This window comes from Megascapheus bottae, chromosome 15 (genome assembly GCF_031878675.1).
Source record: "Megascapheus bottae isolate mThoBot1 chromosome 15, mThoBot2.hap1, whole genome shotgun sequence".
In the NCBI taxonomy this organism is placed as follows: domain Eukaryota; kingdom Metazoa; phylum Chordata; class Mammalia; order Rodentia; family Geomyidae; genus Megascapheus; species Megascapheus bottae.
The window spans coordinates 25,735,059-25,756,207 of NC_143523.1; the positions used below are offsets into that span (position 1 = coordinate 25,735,059).

At 41.2% G+C, this 21,149-nt stretch overlaps 2 protein-coding genes across 4 annotated transcripts in view; both read left to right on the forward strand.

Moving 5' to 3' along the window:
- Window positions 1-194: 194 nt before the first annotated feature.
- On the forward strand, window positions 195-17,636 carry Tctn3 (tectonic family member 3). Its single transcript, XM_090346173.1, has 14 exons — window positions 195-490; window positions 642-765; window positions 1,074-1,192; window positions 4,038-4,165; window positions 4,384-4,492; window positions 4,581-4,696; window positions 5,160-5,195; window positions 5,695-5,775; window positions 6,459-6,584; window positions 7,770-7,874; window positions 8,645-8,739; window positions 10,040-10,193; window positions 10,866-11,003; window positions 15,267-17,636. The coding sequence occupies exons 1-14, from the start codon at window positions 235-237 to the stop codon at window positions 15,498-15,500; spliced, it is 1,821 nt and encodes a 606-aa protein (XP_090202299.1). The 5' UTR covers window positions 195-234; the 3' UTR covers window positions 15,501-17,636.
- Window positions 17,637-20,303: 2,667 nt separating this feature from the next.
- Window positions 20,304-21,149, forward strand: part of Aldh18a1 (aldehyde dehydrogenase 18 family member A1) — a 32,622-nt gene continuing 31,776 nt past the window's right edge. The window contains exon 1 of one of the 3 annotated variants that reach the window (XM_090346177.1): window positions 20,304-20,411. The gene's annotated coding sequence lies outside the window, so the exon portion shown is untranslated. Of the gene's footprint in view, window positions 20,412-20,435; window positions 20,533-21,149 lie in introns of those variants that run through there. The other 2 variants (XM_090346176.1, XM_090346175.1) reach the window with 2 other exon arrangements.

The window sequence follows — 21,149 nt, forward strand, 5'->3', positions numbered from 1 at the left end:
AGTTGCCTAGCGACGGCGGCAGTGCGGCGCGGGGGCCCAAGAAAGATGGCGCGGAACGAAGGATGCTGCCCGGGCTGCAACAACCCCGCTTCCTATTGGCTGAAGGGTCTCCGTTACTGCCACGCGCCAATGAACGCATGCGGAGTGATGACGTCAGACGCCCGGACTCCACCCACTGGCGTTCTAGCAACGCGTCCGGGAGACCGCCGGGTCCCGCGCCTCCGCGATTTCCTCATGACCACCCCGCAGCTCGAGCTGCTGTGGGTGTACTTCCTGATGCTCCCCGAGGGCGCCCGGCTTCAGCCCTCTTTCTCCCCGTCTGGGACAGTGCCCACCTCTTCAGTCCTGGGCCCGGTGACGGAGGGCGGGACTCCACAGCCCTCCTGGGAGAATGCAACCCTCGGGGAAGAGCCTGGGCTTCTCAGCACAGCGGGCCCTTCTCCCGCGACCCCCTCGGCGCCCGGGAGCGGGCCGGCGGACCTCTTCCCAGGTGCAGGGGACTCAGATTTGGAATTCCGTGGGCAACGTTGACACGCCACAGAGGGAGGGCAGTGGAACGGTTGAGAAGGGAAGGGGATTTGGTGGTTTGTAAGTGTTTGGGGATCCTTAGGGTCGCTGTACTTTTGATTGTGCTTTCTCAGTGCTACCGATCTGTGTCTGCGACTTGACTCCGGGTGCTTGCGATCTAAATTGCTGCTGCGACAGAGATTGCTATCTTCTCCATCCCAGGACCGTGTTCTCCTTCTGCCTTCCAGGGAGCGTCAGGTGAGCTTGCAGTTCCTAGGCTGAATCTTCAAGGGGACAGGTCCTAGAATGAGTACTATGTGGAAATAAAAACGCTCCCACTTCTGGGGCATTCCTTGTTTTGTAATGTTTTCTCTTAGGGGTGACCCTTTCTAGTTCTCTAAAACAGCTACAGTAGAGTACACCTGGGTTATTGCATTGTAGATTCCCAAGGAACCTCTTTAGCATTGACAACAGTGGGCCACTCTTAAAGAATACTTCTTTAAAGTCGATACTCTTAAAGAGCTACATCTTCTTCCTCAATGTGTTTTCTTCATCATTCCTCACAGGTCTTCAAGTTGGGTGTGCGTAGACAACTCTTTGATCTTTAAGAGTAATTCTCCATTTCCTTCGAGAGTTTTCATGAATTCAAATGGAATCAAGCAGTTTTGTGTTCATGTGAACAACTGTGAGTAGAAGCATGTTCCACTGTTCTTATGATCCTCTTCTAGCATTTATTGAAAAGTGACTTTGTCTTTGGATTTCCCCTTGATTCTTTCTTAAACATTTTGGTTTTGTTCTTTCTCTTACCATTTTGTCTCTCATCCTACTTTTTCTCCCACCAATCACTCTATTAGAGGACCTTTGCAATTTCTTAGGCTTTTGATCACATAACATACAGGACTTGAATTTAATGTAATAATCATTCCTCTTAGCTCTGATAATCAGAGTATTTAAGGAACACAACATAATGCTATGTTATGGACTGATTCATGTAACAGAATGATTCTCCATGGCTGGCTATGATATGAATACCTGCTCCATGTGTAGGTGTAAGACAGGTTTCCTTTTTTTTGGTCAGTTATGGGGCTTGAACTCTTGGCCTGGTGGGCCTGGGTGCTGTCTCTTAGCCCTTTAGCTCAAGGCTACCACCCTACCCCTTAAGCACCACTTGAAGTTTTCTGGTAGTTAATTGGAGATAAGAATCTCACGGTCTTTAGTGCCCTCGCTTGCTTTGAACGGTGATCCACCGATCACAGTCCTGAGTAGTGCCCAGCCTTTAAAAAAATTAGTTTACATTGTTATTATAAAGGTATATGAAAGGAAATGTACTCTTTATATGACTCATGTCATTGTAATCCCTCTGTACATTGCTTTTCCTTTTCATACAAACACAAGTCCGGCTCCCCAGCCTCATTCTTTCTCATCTAAAACTTTACTACCTGGAGAATAATGTCCAGCTTCTTTAGACTGCAAGTCAGTGTTCTCTCATATTTGAGCTGACTCTTCTTTCCAGGCTTTTCTCCTGTCACTCACTGTCACATTTCAGTGACAAATTCAACTTCTCATTATTTTTCTTCTGCTGCTTTTTTTTTTTTTTTGTCAGTGGTGAGGCTTGAACTCTGGGCCTGGGCACTGTCCCTGAGCAACTTAGCTCAACGCTACCACCCTACCCCTTGAGCCAGTGCACCACTTCCAGTTTTCTATTAGTTCATTGGACTTTTTAGTTGCCCAGGCTGGCTTTGAACCACGATTCTCAGATCTCAGCCTCCTGAGTAGCTAGGATTACAGGCGTGAGCCACCGTGCCCGGCTTGTTTTACTTCTTGACTCAAACATTCCTCCTTCTCCTTGCATTTTAAAATGTCTAACACTTCTAAGAATCCACTCTTGGTCATCATCCTCAGAAGTTCTGAGACATTTGTTGTTTAAGTAGTTCCTTTGGAATGTATAGGATTCCTTGTATTGTTGCCAGTTCTTGCGTAGACCATGTCTTCCCACGTTCATTGTTAACACCTTCAGTGAATGAAATATATCTTTATTTGCCCTCTCTGTTTATATCTCCTGATCATGGACATTGAGAGGTGTTCTTTTTTTTTTTAAGCTCTCTAAGCAAGCACAGAATTCATAATCCTTCTACCTTAGCCTCCTGAATGCTGAAATTATAGACATGTACCTGACATGCCTGACAATGAAGATTATCAGTTTGTTTGTGTTTTATTAAGTGGTAATAGGATTTGAACTCAAAGCCTATTCTTGCTAGGCTGATACTTCAACACTTAAGCTGTATCCCCAACTTTTTTCAGTTTTAGTTAATCATGCACTCTGAATAGCAAGATCTACATGTAAAAAGAATGAATAATCTTGAGAGACCCCAGAATTGAGATTTATGTTCATTTCATGCTGTCAGAAAGCTGAAGAGTCATAATTGAAATGTGTTATAGACAAAAGTGGAACTTTTTTGTGGGGGATGGGAAGGGTGGTGCTAAGGGTTTTAACTGAGAGCCTTGCACTTGCTAGGCAGGCATTTTAACTATATTCCAGTCCTTTTGCCTTTAACATTAAAGTCCCTTGCTTTTTGCCTAGCTAGCCTCAGATCATGATCCTCCTACTTTTACCCCCTCAGTATTTAGGACTACTCGTGAACACCATCATGCCTGGCCCAAAGCGCCAAACTTATTTAATGTAGAATTATCATTAGCTTTCAATGGCCTGGGTCTCTTTATCTATTTATATTGACTTAGAATGAAAGTAACACAGTACATAGCTTGTTTTTGCTTGGAATGATAAAGCCCACAGTTATCTGCCATTCACTGGCCTCTGGGCAAGGGACAACACCAGGATCTTTGTCCTTTTCCAAGAAAATTGAAGAGAACAGCTCAAATATTATCTCTAACTTTGCCTTGTTCCCATGGAAACAGTATCATTTCCTTGTATCAGTCATCTAGAATGGGTCAAATTCCACCTTGTTGAGTTTCTTTTTTTCATAAATTGTTAATCACACATATTCTTGGTTATAAGAGACTAGGAAGGCCGGGAGTTTGGCCTAGTGGTAGAATGCTTGCCTAGCATGCACGAAGACCCGGGTTCGATTCCTCAGTACCACATACATAGCAAAAAGCCAGAAGTGGTGCTTTGGCTCAAGTGGTAGAGCCTAGCCTTGAGAAAAATCCAGGGACAGTGCTTAGGCCCTGAGCCCAAGCCCAGGACTGGCAAAAAAAAAAAAAAAGAGAGACTAAGAACTGACATCCATTCAGTAACTGTGTTATTACCTTAGATCCTCCTACTATTAACCAGGTGCCAATAAAGATGATGTTAAAGATGTGAATTTTATATCTAGAGATGGGATGTTGAGATGGGTGCTATAGTAATCTAAGTATGTGTATTTATAAAACAACTTTGAGTATATTTTAGTGACTTTTACACACTATGTGTATTATATTTAAATAATTATAGTATTGTTTAGAATGCTACACATTTAAAAATAAGTGTTTTTCTTTTCAAATAAACTTATTTCTTTTGAAAAACATTCCAGCAAAATTAAACTATTTCCAGAGGCTCCAAAAGGTCAATGCAACCAACTTCCAGGCCCTGGCTGCAGAGTTTGGGAGCAAATCATTTACTTCAACATCGCTGCCTCAGCCACAACTCTCTTTTTATAAGGTAAGCCTTGTTTGGTTTTGGTTTTCTTATCATAGTAAGCAGTGGTCATTGTGTCTTTGTGCTACCTCCCTACCATGAGATAAACTACTCCTACCTCTTTCGGAGAATACTCCTGTCCTTGTGGCCAGTCATTTAGTTAACTTTGTTTCTACTTCGTTCTTGCTAGCTCATTTCAATCCATTCTCACTGTGAAAAAATGTGTTCTATATTCTGTATAGGCTGGGGATCCCATTCTGACGTACTTCCCCCAGTGGTCTGTAGTAAGCTTGCTGAGGCAGCCTGCCGGAGTAGGAGCTGGAGGACTCTGTGTTGAAAGCAATCCTGCAAGTGAGTCCAGGACAGAAGTGCTGGCCTCCTCACTCAATTTTAAACAGGCTTTCTCATTTACTACCATTTTTATTCTTTGTGTTGTAAGGTTTCCTAGAGAGTAAAAGTACGACCTGTACTCGTTTCTTCAAGGACCTGGCGAGTAGCTGTACCTCGGATCCAGCCCTGGATGCTGCCTCTTACTATAACTTCACAGTCTTGAAGGTGGGTATCCTGCAATTCCTACTCTGTCACCACATGAATTTGTAGTCAACATGCTACCCACTATTGTGGTTGTAGAAAAGGCACCAAACTGAATGTCAGAATTCTCAAGAGCTGCATAAAAGGCAGAAGGGCTATTGTCTGAAGAAGTTGAATTAAGGACATAAGCTTGTGTATGTGTGTGTATATATGTGTTATATGCGTGTATAGATAGATATATACATGTGTGTATATATGTGCTATATGCATATATGTATAGATAGATACATGTGCGTATGTGCATGTAGCTTAAAGTTCTGATGTTTTAGTATAAGGAAGAGTCAGGAAAGTAAGAAAGAGAGCAAGCATTTCTAATATTTTGGGTTGTTCCTACAATCCAGCATCAAAGTATATTGATAGTAATATGAAACTATAAGCTCATGGTGATTTTGTGTATATTCATGTCTCCATTATTCTCTTTTTCTAGGTTCCAAGAGATATGACTGATCCTCAGAATATGAAGGTATGATGCCATTTAGTAGGGAAAGGAAAAAGAATATTGTAACTGAAGCAATTTTGGTCTAAATCATAGTAATAGAAGAAATGTAAGTCTAATGTATCAGTGAAGTGTGGATCTAAAACAGTGCTTTCCAATGAACAGTCCAATAGTTTCATATGAATTTAAAACTAATGAGATAGTAGTAAGTCTGGAAAACACTTGAGTTACGGCATTTGAGGTTCTCAGAGTCTTCTAATGTTCTAAAGGCCCTTATTAGCCTCTAAGGGGAGAGTTGATTACAAGTTTGCTTATGTTTGTTCGTGGATGCCTATTTTATATCTCATACAATATCTCAAGAAATATGTTTTGAGATGTTCTAATGTAGAATGACTTTTGAATTTAAATTGTAAGTCTAGCAATGGAATGAGAAAAGGGAAAGACAGATACTCATTTTAGCATAATATATAGCTAGAAGAGAAAAATGCAACTTTCAATTTTAGTTGATCTTCTTTTTCCTTAATAGTTCCAGGTTCCAATAACACTTGCCTCACATGCCAGTTCTCCTCTGTTGACTGGAAACACCTGTCAGAATGTTGTTTCCCAGGTAGGGCTGCTCAGATTCTACACTGATGTATGCTGATCACTATTGTAAAAGGTATACTGTCTTCCTTTAAGTGCTTGTGTGACGTCAGCTGAACTTTGGTGTATTATCTGAGGTTTCGTATGAGACTTGAATCCAGTACCTTCCTCCTTCATATGGTTCTGATGCGTCCATTGCTACCATCCTCCAGTTGAGAACATTCTGACTCCTTTCTTTTCCCATTCTGTTGATAAAATAAAAAAGTCTGAAATAGTCAACTAGTAATCAGTGCAGAAGTAATAAGGAATCATTTTAAAGATTGCTAGAAATTTAAAGTTACCTTCAGCAATCAGCTATCTTTCTCTTCAGACACCTCGAGAGTCAGATAGCCCAGTTTCCATCTAAAAATGGAGTGGTTTACATTTCTGAAGCTCACCTTTGCTTCTAGTACTTATCCTCTTCTCACAGTCAAAATTTTTCTTGACCACAACTCTCCCATGAATACTTTCAAGAGCCCTATGCAGCACTTCTTTCTTGTTTCCACAAGAAAATTAATATAAAGCTATCCCTATCCTTTCATTCTGTTTTTGTCTTAAAGATTACTGTTTAATTTATACACGTAGTTATAATGACACAGTTATAAAATATTCTCCCTTAAACATAATTAGTCCAATAACTTATTAATTGATTCTTCTTTTGCGTTTCAGGTTATCTATGAGATAGAGACCAATGGGACCTTTGGAATCCAGAAAGTGTCTGTCAGTTTTGGACAAACCAATCTGACTGTTGAGCCAGGTGTTTCATTACAGCAAGACTTCATCATTCACTTTAAGGTAGAGCTCTTCTCTTATAGCAAATTAGAAATAGTTCTCTGCCCCTGTAATGAATGTGAAATAGAATATGAATGTGAAAGCCTAGTTCACTCTTAACCAAAGCTTCAAATTTGAACATTCTTTAACTACATGTAATAGATTCTTTAACTGCATTATAATAGATACTTTTTTTTTTTTTTTGATGCCACTCTTAGGGCTTGAACTCAGCTTTTTTGTTCCAAGGCTAATGTTGTATCATTTGAACCACAGCTCCACTTCTGGCTTTTTTGGTAGTTAACTGGTCTCATGGGCTTTTCTGCCCAGGCTGGAAACCAAACAATCCTCAGATTTCAGCCTCCTGAGTAGCTAAGATTTAAGTTCTCAATCTTTTGTATTTTGTCTCTGGAACAGTATAGTTGTCTCGTTTTAGCCAGATTAAACATAGCACTAAAATGATAGCAACTTTTATCTTGGCAGTACTGGGGCTTGAAGTCATGGTCTTAAGTTTGCTTGTTAAGCTTTCACTCTCCACTTGAGCAATGTTTCTAGTCCTGCTTTGTTGTTGTTGTTGTTGTTGTTGTTGTTAGTTATTTTGGAGATGGAGAGTTCTCATGTGGTCTTTTCTAACGAAGCTGACTATGAGACAAGAACCTTCAGATCTCAGCCCTTCAAGTACCTAGGATTATAGGCACAAGCTACAGGTGCCTGGCTCATAGCAATTTTTGAGAAATAAGGTTAAGTGATCCTTGGTTGTAATCCTTGAAAAAATTAGCCTGTAGAATTCAAATCACTTAAGTTTTTTTTTTAAGTAAAGAAAATAAAGGAGTAGGGGCCGGGAGTTTGGCCTAGTGGTTAAAGTGCTTGCCTAGCATGCATGAAGACCCGGGTTCGATTCCTCGGTACCACATACATAGCAAAAAGCCGGAAGTGGTGCTGAGGCTCAAGTGATAGAGCTCTAGCCTTGAGAAAGTCCAAGGACAGTGCTCAGGCCCTGAGCTCAAGCCCAGGACTGGCAAAAAAAAAAAAAAAAAAAAGAAAAGAAAAGAAAGGAGTATTAAACACTGGAGTATAAATTGTAATATGTTACACAATGGAAGGAGACCTGATTGTTCAATACAGTTCATGTTATATGGAAAAACAGGAAGCCAGGCGAGATGGAAAAATATGTTTTTCACAATAATCAACTGTTCTCCATTCTTTCTGCAGGCTTTTCAATGGAGCAGGGCTGCGTCACCTGGTCCAAGAAGTGGAAATCCTGGTTATATTGTTGGGAAGCCACTCTTGGTTCTAACTGGTGACACAGGTCACTCAGTATCCTTTGCAGAGCTGGATGAACTATTGTTACCTAATGGGAAATAATACTGATAGTTTAGATTTTCTAATTCTCCATGATCCTTCATTTTTACCAAATTTTACCAATCTGTCATGTTTCCAAATATTAATGCCACTGAAGGCTTTCAGCACCCCCACATGCATACTAGGGTTTGAATCCAGGGCCTTCCATTTGATAGACACTTGTTCTACCACATAAGCAACTCCTCCATCCCTCAAAATTAAAAGCTTTAAAATTTAGAGTGGTTAAGTGGGTGCTAGTGGCCATGTCTGTAATCCTAGCTACTCAGGAAGCTGAGATCTGAGGATTGTGGTTCGAAGAGAGCCCAGGCAAGGAAGTCTGTGATATAGACTCTTATCTCCAATAAACTACTCAGAAAAAGCCAAAAGTAGTACTGTGGCTCAAGTGGTATAGTGCTAGCCTTGAACAAAAGAGGGTCAGAGACATTGCCCAGGGCCAGAGTTTAAGCCTCAGGACCAGGAGGAAAAAAAAGTAGTGTAGCTAAAGATGAGGATTTATTTTTTATTTTTTTGCTTGTTTTAATGAGATACTCTATGATGTATGTTAAATTTTTAACTAATTTTACTTTTTAATCACTAGAGGAAAAATGCATAAATTTATAACTTGTACAACAGAATATTAGTGTAAGATACTGTGTTAAGGAAACAGTAACAGCATTGATTTTTCCAGCCCTGCCTACTTTCTTTTTTCTTTCGTGATCTCCTTGACTGTCACTTTTCCACCTCAGATGACCCTCTTGCAGAGCCAGGGTGATGGAATATGCTCTGTTAGGAGACACGAAATACAATTTGGAATGAATGCAATATCTGGATGCAAGTTCAGGTCATTCTTTGCTTCTACAATTTTCTTAACTATTGCCTCTGCTTATAGGAAGTATGCTGATGTAGAAACTTTTTATTTTGTTTGTTTTTCTGGTCTTAGGGCTTTAACTCAGGGCCTGAATATTGTCCTGGAGCTTTTTTGATAAAGGTTACTGCTCAGCCACCTAGGCCACAGCTCCACTTTTGGCTTCTATGACAGTTAATTGGTGATAAGAGTCTCATGTGTTTTCCAGGCTGGCTTCAAACCATAGTCCTTAGATCTTAGCTTCCTGAGTAATGTGAGCCACTGGCTTTCTGAAGAAACTTCTATTTTTGCTGATATTCAGGTTTGAACCTGGGGCTTCCCATTTGCCAGGCAGCTCTTTTTTGTGCTGATTATTTTTTATGGAAGGTCTTACTTCCCAGGTATGCATCTGGGCCATAATCCACCAATTTTTGAAGTCCCATTGTGAGTGGAATGACAGACATCTACCTGTGCCCATCTGTTTTCATTAAAATTGAGTCCCACGGCAAGGTGCTAGTGGCTCACACCTATAATCCTAGCTACTTGGGAAGCCGAGATCTGAGGCTCGCAGTTTGAAGTCAGCTTGGGCAGGAAAAGCTTTGTAGCTCTTAATCTCCAATAAACTACTCCAAAAAAGCTAGAAGTTGCACTGTAGCTCAAGTAGTAGTATGCTAGCCTTGAGCAAAAGAAGCTCAGAGACAGCACCCAATTCTTGAGTTCAAGCCCCTAGGACAGGCATTTAAAAAAAGAAAAAAAAAAGAACTCATGGACTTCTCTGTCTAGTCTAGCCTGGAACTTCAATCCTTCTCTCAATCAGCTGGGATTATAGGTGGGATTATAGGCCACCATTTCCTAGCTTTGATATATAGCCATTTCTTAATATTTTAAATGGTAGTTCAAAAAATGCTCACTAAAAATATCTTTAAATCTAAATAATACCATATTGCCTTTGTACATCACCTTCTGATAGCAATCAGAAAAGAAGACAGAAACATGCATATACTTTTATCTACTCTAGTGGTAGAGTGCTTACCTAGCATGCACGAAGACCTGGATTTTATTTCTTGGTACCACATACATAGAAAAAAGCTACAAGTGGTTCTGAGGCTCAAGTGGTAGAGCTCTAGCCTTGAGAAAATCCAAGGAGCAGTGCTCAAACCCTGAGCTCAAGCCCAGGACTGGCAAGAAAAAAAGAAAGTTATCATATTATTAAGTTTCTCATGACCTTTAAAATTTACTAAGGATTAATACTCTAATACAGTTACAGTATTGTATTAGCTCTGGTGTTTAATTATAGGTTGAAGGAGGTGGACTGCACTCAGTTGCAGGAGGAAATTTGTCAGACTCTTCATGGAAGACTGAGGCCAGAACATGTGGCCATCTTTGGTAACGCTGACCCAGCCCAGAAAGGAGGGTGGACCAGGATCCTCAGCAAGAACTGCAGTGTTTCAGTAAGGAAAAACACTTTTTAAAAAAAAATATAATAACTCATGCGCTTTGTTCTAGTAGTTTCATAGTTTCAGGTCTGACATTTAGGTCTTTGGTCCATTTTGAGTTGATTTTTGTAAATGGTGGAAGATAGAGTCAAGGTTCATTATTCTGTATATGACTATTCCCAGCACCATTTATTGAAAAGGTTGTGCATTTTCCAATATTTGTTTTGGTACTTCCATCAAGAATCAGATTCTCTGTTCTGTTCATTGATCTTTATATCAGTAACATGATCTATGTGTTCATCAATTTTATGCCAGTAATGTGCTATCTCGATAACTGTAATTCTGTACTATGTCCTTGTACCAGGTATTAAGATACCTCTAGCTTTGTTCTTTTTGTTCAAGATTCTTGGGCAGTGGGTCTTTTATGCCATACAATTTTAGGATTTTTTTTGTTATTTTCTCATTGATATTTTGACAGCATTACACTGAGTCAGTAAGTTACTGTGGGTAGTATGATCACTTCTTCCAGTCGGTACACATGTAAGATCTTTACATTTTTATGTGTGTTTTCTGTTTCCTTTGTCAGTATTTTATGGTTTTTATTGTAGAAGTCATTCAATTCCAATTAAATTTATCCATTTGATTTTAAGTAGGCTATTCAAGCAAGTGCTTCTTTGCTTTCTGCAGGCTACAAATTGTACTTCCTGTTGTTTCATCCCAATTTCTCTGGAGATCCAGGTGTTATGGGCATATATAGGCCTTCAGTCCAACCCACAAGCTCATGTGTCAGGAGCCCGATTCCTATACCAGTACAAATCCATACAGGTAAGCCATAGCTCAGAAAGGACCACCTACATTTTGAAGTCTAGATTGGCCTATCAAGATTTCTTCTTAACTATCTTTTGTAATGTACCTTAGGATAGCTTTAATATCTGCCTTGATTTTAGAACTTAATCTTCAGCTTTAAAAGTTAAAAGCATAGGCCGGGAGTTTAGCCTATTGCTAGAGTGCTTGCCTAGTATGCACAAGGACCCAGGTTCGATTCCTTGGTACCACATACATAGAAAAAAGCCATAAGTGGTATTATAGCTCAAGTGGTAGAGCTCTAGGCTTGGGAAAGCCCAAGGACAATTCTCGGGCCCTGAGTTCATGGCCCAGGACTGGCCAAAAAAAAAAGTTAAAAGCATGGTGTTTTTCACTTCAGTTCATGTTTTCACTAGTCTTGATAAAGTGATTTGTGTATTATCTAGTATGAAGTTTATTAGTATACAGTGAAAATTTAAAAGATTGGCATTCCTATCCTAGTTATAACACACTTAATTCCTAGTTAAGAAACATACATTTAATGTAAAATGCCTTTAATTCTCCCATATAGCACAGTTGGGCAACTTAGTTTTCTAGGAAAATAGATAGGATTAATTTTCAGATTACCAGAAACTGTGTTGCCGAGAACATCCATTCTTTTCCCAGCAAATGCTGTTACTTTAAGACTCTCACATTCTGTTACCAAGCCTGCACTGAATCATTGTCAACTTTTTTTCCAATTTAAACTTTTATTCTTTGATTTATGAGTTCCTGTGCCACAGTAGTAGTGTTTTTTTTTTCTCCAAAACCTCTGATACTTAGTGCCTGTTTCTTATCTAACTAGTTTAACCAGGATCTTTTTCTAGTAGTTAGCAGGAGTCGGAGATTAGCTTTTCAAGTTAGTTTTTCCTTTCTGCAAAACTATACTTTATTGTCATTCAGTCTACCTGGCTTACATAAATGTCAGTTGAGAGTTTCAACTGTGATTGGATCATGCATAACTAAAGAAATATATATTCCAATGACAAGATATATTGTCTTGAAGTTATTAAAAGGTATTATGGCTTATACAAAGCCATGTCCTTTACTTAGGCAGATTTAAGGAATTTGTGAAGGTAATTTGCCTGTAAAATTTTTAACTTTTAAGGCCCAACTTGAGAAGCTCATCTCTGTGAAAGATATTACATTCCTATAAAAGTGTAAAGACTTACCTGTTGAAGAAGATAAATTACTAGTGGGAAGATTCTGGTAATTATGGGACAGATTTAAAACATTACCACAGCTTTCAACATTTAATTAATATATATTTGTCATTTATACATTTTAAGACTTCAATAAAATGTGTATGTAATAAATATTTTGGATTTGAAAAATGTGGAGAAAAATATAAAGACTTATGTAATAATAGTGTTATACCTCTAGAGTTAATCACATGCAAACATTTCGCTCTTTTTGTGTGTGTGATGGTTGGGATTGAACTCAAGGCCTTTTGAATGCTAAGCAAGCACTATACCACCAAACCACATTCCCAGCTATTTCCTTAACTTGAACCACTTCAAAATCTGTTGGCACTTCGTGTGAATTTTTTTTCCTTAGAATAGAAAAGAAAGATAAGGTACGTGTTCCAGTGCTTTTAAAATGAAGGGGTTACACTAAAAATGCAAATTTCTTTGTCCTAAGGAGTGAAACAATACGAAGAGTTTTATTTTGTTTTGCTTTGTTAATAAATGTCTCCTATCGATTACATTTTTATTACCAAAATTTTCATACAATTACATTATTTCTACATCAAATCACTACAAATGAAACTATATTTTAAAGATCAAGTTATACCGGGCATGGTGACACACCTGTTATCTGAGCTACTCAGGAGGCTGAGATCTGAGAATCAAGGTTCAAAGCCAGCCTGGGCACAAACTGACCTGAGACTGTTATCTTCAATTAACCCCTAGAAAATGGGAAGTGGGACTTGGCTCAAGGGTAGGTGGTAGCCTTGAGCTGAAGAGCTCAGGGACAGCGCCCAGGCCCAGTTCAAGCCCCATGACCCCCCCCCCCACACACACACAAAAAGCTATATACATGCTCTCCTAGATTTATACTCTTGTAGCTATATACAGAATACAAACTAGAACAGATATATGTTTGGCTCGAGTATGTAAGCCATCACTGAGGTCTATATTTTACATAAAAGAATGATAAGTATATAATATATGGCACACATTTTCCGTAGTCTTTGCCTTTCAATTTTCTTTAATGTGTTTTCAAATGGCCTTTATTATTTCTATTGAGGTATAATTTATAGACTCTAAAGTCAATCCATCTATCCATGTATCCATCTATTTTATGATATTGAGGATTGAACCCAGGGCCTCTTATGTTAGGTATGTGCTCTACCAATGAGCTACATCCTAGCCCTAAAACCTACATATCTTGAAAGTTTAGTTTTCATAAGTATAGATGTGTGTGATCTCTTTCACTCAAGATGTATATTTTTGAGATTTATCTGTTTTTCCATACATGACTTTCTATTACAAGACTTGTTGGAGGCCATATATTTTCATTTTTCTTGGGTAAATACAGTATTCAGTGGTCAATTAGTGAGTAATTAGTATTTCTCTCACCTCAGACAATTGATCATTTCTTTGTGCTGCAAACATTCAGAATACTCTTCTAGGTATTTTGAACTGCACAGTAAATCATTCACTCTAGCCACCTTACTGTACTACAGATACCAGTGCTTATTCCTATCAGATTGTTGTTTTGAATCTGTCAACTCCTCTCTCTATCCATTCCAGCCAAGGAAATTTCCTTAATAAATGGAAAATAAGCATTTCATTTGAAATGCTTGTTAGTGAATTAAATATGTAAATTCATTAAGGCCAGCCTTTTAAGATTTTAATGATAGTGTGGTAATAAGGATAAGAGGTCAGAAAGGAGTCTAATTGGGCTCCCAAATAGTACTTTCCATCTTGTGACTTATTACCTCTCCTTATATTAGTTTTCTTATAAATACAGAAAGGTTTTTCCAGGTAAAATTTTGATAGCTTGGTGTTTAGTGTTTTCAACAGATAATAGCTGTTCATCACAGTGGAAAGGTGAGAAAAATCATTATAGGTTCCTCAAGACAGTTATTTTCTGTGGAATTATAATCTTCAATTTGCTTACTAAGCATTGATTCAGAGCAAAAGGAATTCACTGTAGATCAGTGTAATTCCAGTGTGTGTATCATCAGCTGCAGCCATCTCCAAAAGCCATGTCAGGTTCACACTACCTGATGCAACCTGACAAGGTCCTTCTGAAAGCATGTGTTTTTGACTTAAATTACTCAGTGATTGGCAATAACTTTTCAAATCCAGAGTGAGTGAAGCTAACCTTTTTTTAGTTTACATTTCTGATTTCTTTCCCATGAGATTTCACCTTTACTGTCTCACATGTACATGCATACTGTTGCAGAACCTCAGCCTCTTTGCGCCTAATGAAGCAGATCTGCTAAGCAAGTAGCAGCAGTAACTTCTGATATTGCAGCTCTATAATGGGAGAAACTTAGTCATGTAACTGTTCACAGTTACTGTTCCTGCAGTTACAGACTCTTAATAAGAAATTCATTTCCTTATAGAGAACACAATTCATATGAGTAAAACGAATATTTTGCTAAAAGCAGTTTACTTTAAATCTCTCTCTCTCTTTTTTTTTTTTTTTTTGCCAGTCCTGGGCTTAGCTCAGGGCCTGAGCACTGTCCTTGGACTTTCTCAAGGCTAGAGCTCTACCACTTGAGCCTCAGCACCACTTCCGGCTTTTTTCTATATATGTGGTACCGAGGAATCGAACCTGGGTCTTCGTGCATGCTAGGCAAGCACTTTAACCACTAGGCCAAACTCCCGGCCCTTACTTTAAATCTCTCTTAAGAGAAAGCTAAGGGGCCGGGAGTTTGGCCTAGTGGTTAAAGTGCTTGCCTGGCATGCACGAAGACCCGGGTTCGATTCCTCGGTACCACATACATAGCAAAAAGCCGGAAGTGGTGCTGAGGCTCAAGTGGTAGAGCTCTAGCCTTGAGAAAATCCAAGGACAGGACTCAGGCCCTGAGCTCAAGCCCAGGACTGGCAAAAAAAAAAAAAAAGAGAAAGCTAAGTTAGAGGTCTGAAGATAGGGCTAAGCAGGAGTGCACCTGCCTAGTCAAATGTGAGGCCCTAAGATCAAATCCTAGTACCACCAAAAAATAAAGTTGGAGGACTACACCAATGGATACCAAGAACTAGCACTGATCTATTGATTTTCTTTCTGTAGGACTCCCAAAAAGGAACAGAAGTAACTTTGACAACTCTTGTGAACTTTGTGGATATTACCCAGAAGCCACAAGCTCCACGTGGTCAACCCCAAACAGACTGGAAACTACCATTTGACTTTTTCTTTCCCTTCAAAGTGGCATTCAGCAGAGGAGCAGACATTCAGAAAGGCTCAGCTTCTCCCATCTGTATTCTGTGCCTCTTACTTCTCAGAATTCTCAACCTAGAGACTTAAGTGAAGAAAGAGAATACTCAAATTTCAATTTTCCCTATGGGAAGCTCTAAGGCAGCCTACTTGGCTAAATTAGCATTTACCTGCTTATGACTAAAGGACACCATTTATGAAAATAGAACCTAACAAAGGAATTTTCATTGGGAACCACAGTAGTTTAGAGAAGCAGTAAATGTTCCTGAAAGCCAACAGGTACACAGTAGATTCTCTGCTTTGAAACTGAGAAGGCACAGAACCTTCCTTCAGTCCTTCAGGTTACATTTTGCCTGAGTAAAGATTTCCAGGATCTTCAGCCATCTGCTCACAGGCCAGCAGGGAAAGGAACACACTTATGCTGTCAGTCTGTGAATGCACAATGGCTGCCCTTTGGATATGAGCTGACTATTCAGGCTGGGAAAGTGCTGGCTCAATGTTTGTCTGGTTTTTTTGCCAAGGCCTGTCCACACCCTTTGCCCAGGCATAAGTGGTGAAAGTAATTCATTCTGCTCAGTTCAATGAATGTGGAATCGCAGCTGTCTTTTCTGTTAGCAAATGGCCTTACCATTCATTCCTCTTCTTTTTCTTCCTTCATAGTAAGGAGAAATAAAACTGATTGAGATCTTCGTTTTACTAAGTACAGCAGCATGGCAATTTAATTGCCCTGATCACCCTCATGATTACTTTTTCTGTGTGAGATTAAAACAAAACAAAAAAAAAACAAAAAAGGAAGCCAGGCATGATGTAATCCCTATACTCAGAAGTTTGAGGTAGTAGAATCAAGTGTATGGTATTGTTACAAGAGTGCAGTGTTTGTTGCCTATGCCCCAAACCAGGCCACTGCCAGAAGTAACAATGGCAAGGAGGGGAGACCATGGATTTTATACAAGCTGGCTACTCACAAAATAGTCATTAATCTGATATTCTAAATGTTAGGTGGGCTGACATCAACTTCTGACCAGGTGAGTAATGCCTTTCTAGCTGTGTAGAAATCATGACATCTTGTTACTTTTCTGTATTTTTTTTTTTAAAACCCTAAGGGGGACCGGAAGTGTGGCCTAGTGGTAGAGTTTCCTAGCACAAAACGCTGGGTTTGATTCTTCAGTGTCACATACACAGAAAAAGTCATAAATGGTGCTATGCCTCAGGGGTAAAGTGCTAGCCTTGAGAAAGCTCAAGGACAGTACCCAGACCCTGGGTTTAAGCCCCATAACTGGCAAAAAAAACCACAAAACACCACCTTAGGAGCTTACTGCTATCAATTCAGACAGCCTCACCCTGTTTGTCCACAACTCACATTCCAGCAACAGTCCCACTGAGCCACCTTCAGTGTCATTACCAACTCGTGAATGTGTCCATCCTTAATAATCTAGCATTCCTATGATTCAAAGCTCTATTGAGAGGGTCGACCAGCCTCTGTGCCCATACCTAGCCTGTAACCATTCTCTCCCTACCACAGATACCTGGTCCAAGAATGGAGTCCAGAGTAGGCCACCAAAATTTTCTGTCCCAGGAATTTGCAACCTACACCAAGACAAGAAATCATTCCGGGTGGGCACTATGCGGACATGTATGAGGAATCCCTTTTCCACTAAATGTTCATGTGGAGAGCCCCTGAAAAGGTATAGAGGGAAAGGAACACTTATGCAAATACAAATGTAAAGAGATACAGAGATGTGAGGGTGGTCCTTAATTTTTCAATTCCCTTGCCTCATGAGATCCAAGTTTACATCCTGCCCTTGGAGACTAGCAGTTACCCTATCAATAAATTCCTAAGTAGTGTTCTTTCTATGTGACCTTGTGGTCCTGTCTGGCCTTATTTCTATTTGCTAAGCAAAAGTAAAATTATTCTAATGAAAATAGAGTCCAAGGCGCCCAGTGATAGAGTGCTTGCCTAGCATGCACAAAGCCCTAGATTTGATTCCTTGGTACCACATACACAGAAAAAGCCAGAAGTGTGCTGTGGCTCAAGTGTCAGAGCACCAACCTTGAATAAAAGTGCTCAAGAACATTGCCCAGGCCCTGAGTTCAATCCCCAGGACTGGCAAAATTAATGAAGTCCATTTTTTCCGCATATTCAGGAAACATACCCTGGCTTGACGTGTTTGGAGAAACATACTTATATCTGATATTTGACTTTTCCTAATAATTATTAATAAAAGCAACAAGACAAAAATGTTGAGTGTTAGTTATTTCTGTATTTATATTCTATTTTGAAACCTTTTCTATGTAGTCCCATTTTGGCCTTGAACTCTCAACCCTCTAGCCTTTGCCTCCTAAGTACTGAGATTACAGATGTATGTATATCTCAATGCACAGCTTTATACTTGATACTTTAAATAATGCTGTGAGATAAACAAGTATGGTGTTATTAGACTTTTTTTTTTCTGTGCCTAATTTCTTTTTTCTTTTTCCTTTTTTTTTTTTTGCCAGTCCTGGGCTTGAGCTCAGGGCCTAAGCACTGTCCTTGGGTTTTCTCAATGCTAAAACCCTATTACAGCATCACTTCCGGCTTTTTCTATGTATATGGTACCAAGGAATTGAACCAGGTCTTTGTGTGTGCTAGGCAAACACTCTACCACTAAGTTAAACTCCTGACCCCCCAATTTCTTAACTGAGAAAAGTAAGCCAAAAATAAAGTTATTCAGCCAGGCACAGTGGCTCACACCTGTAATTCTAGCTACTCAGGAGGCTGAGATAAGAGGATCACAGTTCAAAGTCAGCCTGGGCACTAAAGTCCATGAGACTCTTAAAATGCGGTTTTTTGTTTTTTGTTTTTACCAGTCATGGGGCTTGAACTCAGGGCCTGGGCACTGTCCTTGGGCTAGACCTCTATCACTTGAGCCACAATACCACTTATGGCCTTTTCTGTGTATGTGGCACCAAGGAATCGAGCCCAGGGCTTCGTGCATGCTAGGTAAGCACTAGGCCACACTCCCAGTCCCAAGTGCTCAAATTTTAACCCCACATGTTATGAAATAAAGTTTATCACCAGTGACCCAAACCAGGCTGTGGGCAGAAAGTTAAGATTGTGAGGGAAGGGAAACACTGGGGTGTATGCAAGCTGAATTCATGTACAAGCCCTGAGTTCAAGCCCCAAAACGGGGGGAAATGCCTGTGTACTTACCCCTATCAGTTCAGATAGCCCCACATTGTCTGCCCCTTATCCACTTTCTAGCTTCAGCCCCACTGGGCCACTTTCCGGCAACTGGGTGGGGGAGCCACATTCCAACAAATGGTTCCTAGAAGGGTAAAATCGGCAATATAGAAGGTTACCCCTCCTGGTAATGCATAAACCCAGGGCTTCATGCATGCTAGGCAAGCACTCTACTACTAAAACACATTCCCAGCCCCAATCTTCCTTTTTTATATTGGCCTTTGCAATACAGTAACCATCTTCCCAGCTTCTTAATAGCCTGATTCCGTCCTTCTATTACTTGAAAAGTTTGGATTCTCTTTAAAGTATTTAGTGTAGTACAGAAAACCCATTTTCAAGGGTGTACAACCATTTGACTTCCAACCAGACTTATCAAACCCCCAGACATCCTCAAATGGCATCTCTGTATATTCCATCTCCTCTTCCTCATATGATCCTGCTCCCCTTGTCCAGGTGAACTATTCACTTCTTGTTCTTCAAAGCACAGTACAAATGACACTATTTTAAAGCTCTCTGTGAGTCCCTGGGCACCACCTTCTCTAGAGTTTTATCAACTCATAATGATTTGCTCATGTTATCAGGCTTGGGGAATATCCGGCAGATAAAGTAACTCACAATCTACTTTATACAACTGTAACAGAATACCGAAGACTGGGAAGATTAAAAACAACAGAAATTGATTCCTCACAGCTGTGGAGGCTGGGAAAGTCCAAGAAGGTCTGGACAATTGTTGAGAGTGCCTTCATCTTCACATGACAGAAAATAGAAGGACAAGCCAGGGTGTTCTGTCTTGGCCACAGAAGAGGGAGAATCCACTCCTACATGTCTTTTCATTAATCTCCTATGAGCCGTGGACCCCTCCAGACTGCTGCAGTGAGAGTTGTTTCCATCACATGAAAGTTTAAGGGAAAAGACAGAAGATAGCAAGCAGTGGCCAGTATTTAATAAGAAAATAAATAAGGTCATCAATGTACTCAGAATTAAGCATAAAGCACCTTCCTGTTATTAAAAGCCAACCAAATGCAGTCCAAATGCAGTCCAGATGCAAAGTGCCTATTCTGGACTCTGCCCTCTGAGAAAAAGTACAGGTAGGAAGGAGGAAAAAAGATAAAATTATGCCCTTATGAGATATCGAAATAATTCCAACTGTCAGACATTACAGTATTTTTATTCTTGTCACTGCCTCTGATTGAATGAATTGATCTTTAGACCTTCGGAGGAAACTTCATAAGGTGGGAAATTATTTAACCACAGTGCCCAAATTTCCCCCTTTTAAACAGCCTGATTTCAGGAGGGAGATTATTTTCTAAGTTGATTCAACCCTTTTCTGAAGTGCTCCCGGGTTATAAACGATCAGCAGCGACCAATCCACTTGATGACATGGAACCTGCTAGGGAGGGTACCAGACAGCTAGGCTCTAGGACACCCTGGGACCGCTTCCCTCTTGGGGATTGGGTGTTATGGGTGCCTCAGGCCCCGCCCCCAGCCCCCACCTCCACCTCCCACCCGGCGTCTGCCGGGGCCGCGGGGGGCGGGACCCGCCACGTGGAGCGCGGCCTAGATTCTCAGAAGCGTTTACGCCATTGGCGCGGCGCAGCTCTAGGTCTGTCTGTCGCCCTACGTTAACAGCGGAGGCACCGCGGCTCCCGTTTACTCCAACGCCGCTGACGTAACGCCATCGTGCGGGACGTAGACGGAAGAAAAAAAGGAGTGAGCGGGCATCAGAAACAGCCGTAGAAGAGTGCGGGCCAGGCTGAGGCTCGAGGGCGGCGGCGAAGCAGGTAGGCGGCGGGAACGGCAGCTGATGCGCTCCCCAGCCAGGCGGGAAGGCTGTGTGCGCCCGGCCACCGGCCTCCCTGGGCTGCGTGGCCTCGGTGGGCTGCGGGGGCGCGGCCCGAGCAGGTGCGGGGGGTCTGGGGGTCAGGTCCGCGGTGGGTGTGGGTGCCCGCCCGAGGGAGGACTGGACAGCCCTGGGCGCGCTGCCGGGCCCCGGCTCTGTGCCTTCCATATGCCAGGACGCAGGGGCCCTGGGGTCTGCGGTTGGCTCTGGTCTCCCGGGCCTCCTGGGTGGCTTGAAGTCTCTGCGAGCCGCGTTGAGGCCTGAGAGTCCAGAGCCAGCCAACAGCGCACCTGCACCGGCGGGGAGGGTGTACCCGGACCCGGTGGGACCACTTGGAGACCCTCGGCAGCCTGTGTCCGCAGCTCCCTGTGCCCACCGGGCGTTCATGAAGCTCCCCGCAGCCACCGCCGCCTTAGATTCCCGGCCTTACCCCCCGCCCTCCGGGGTGGGGAGATTTATCTTGAGGTTTTGTGTTAAGTGGCTGAACCATGTACCATGCGTTTTCGGAGTGCAGTTTGTTGGGATTGAAGTTCAGTTCTCATCTAGATCATTGAGATAAAGCCCTTCTGTGTAGAATGCGGACGGACAGGTACTTGAAAAACGTCCTCGGGGAAACTATTTCACACCATGAGATCTGCACTCATACCCTTGGCTCCTAGGGATTACTGGTCTCTGCTTA

Bases quoted from the DNA above. Each gene is read 5' to 3' on its own strand.
- Tctn3 (XM_090346173.1), top strand. From the start codon at position 235: ATGACCACCCCGCAGCTCGAGCTGCTGTGGGTGTACTTCCTGATGCTC. The intron at 8,740-10,039 runs GTCATTCTTTGC...GTTTAATTATAG, and splicing joins ATATCTGGATGCAAGTTCAG to GTTGAAGGAGGTGGACTGCA. The intron at 10,194-10,865 runs GTAAGGAAAAAC...TGCTTTCTGCAG, and splicing joins GCAAGAACTGCAGTGTTTCA to GCTACAAATTGTACTTCCTG.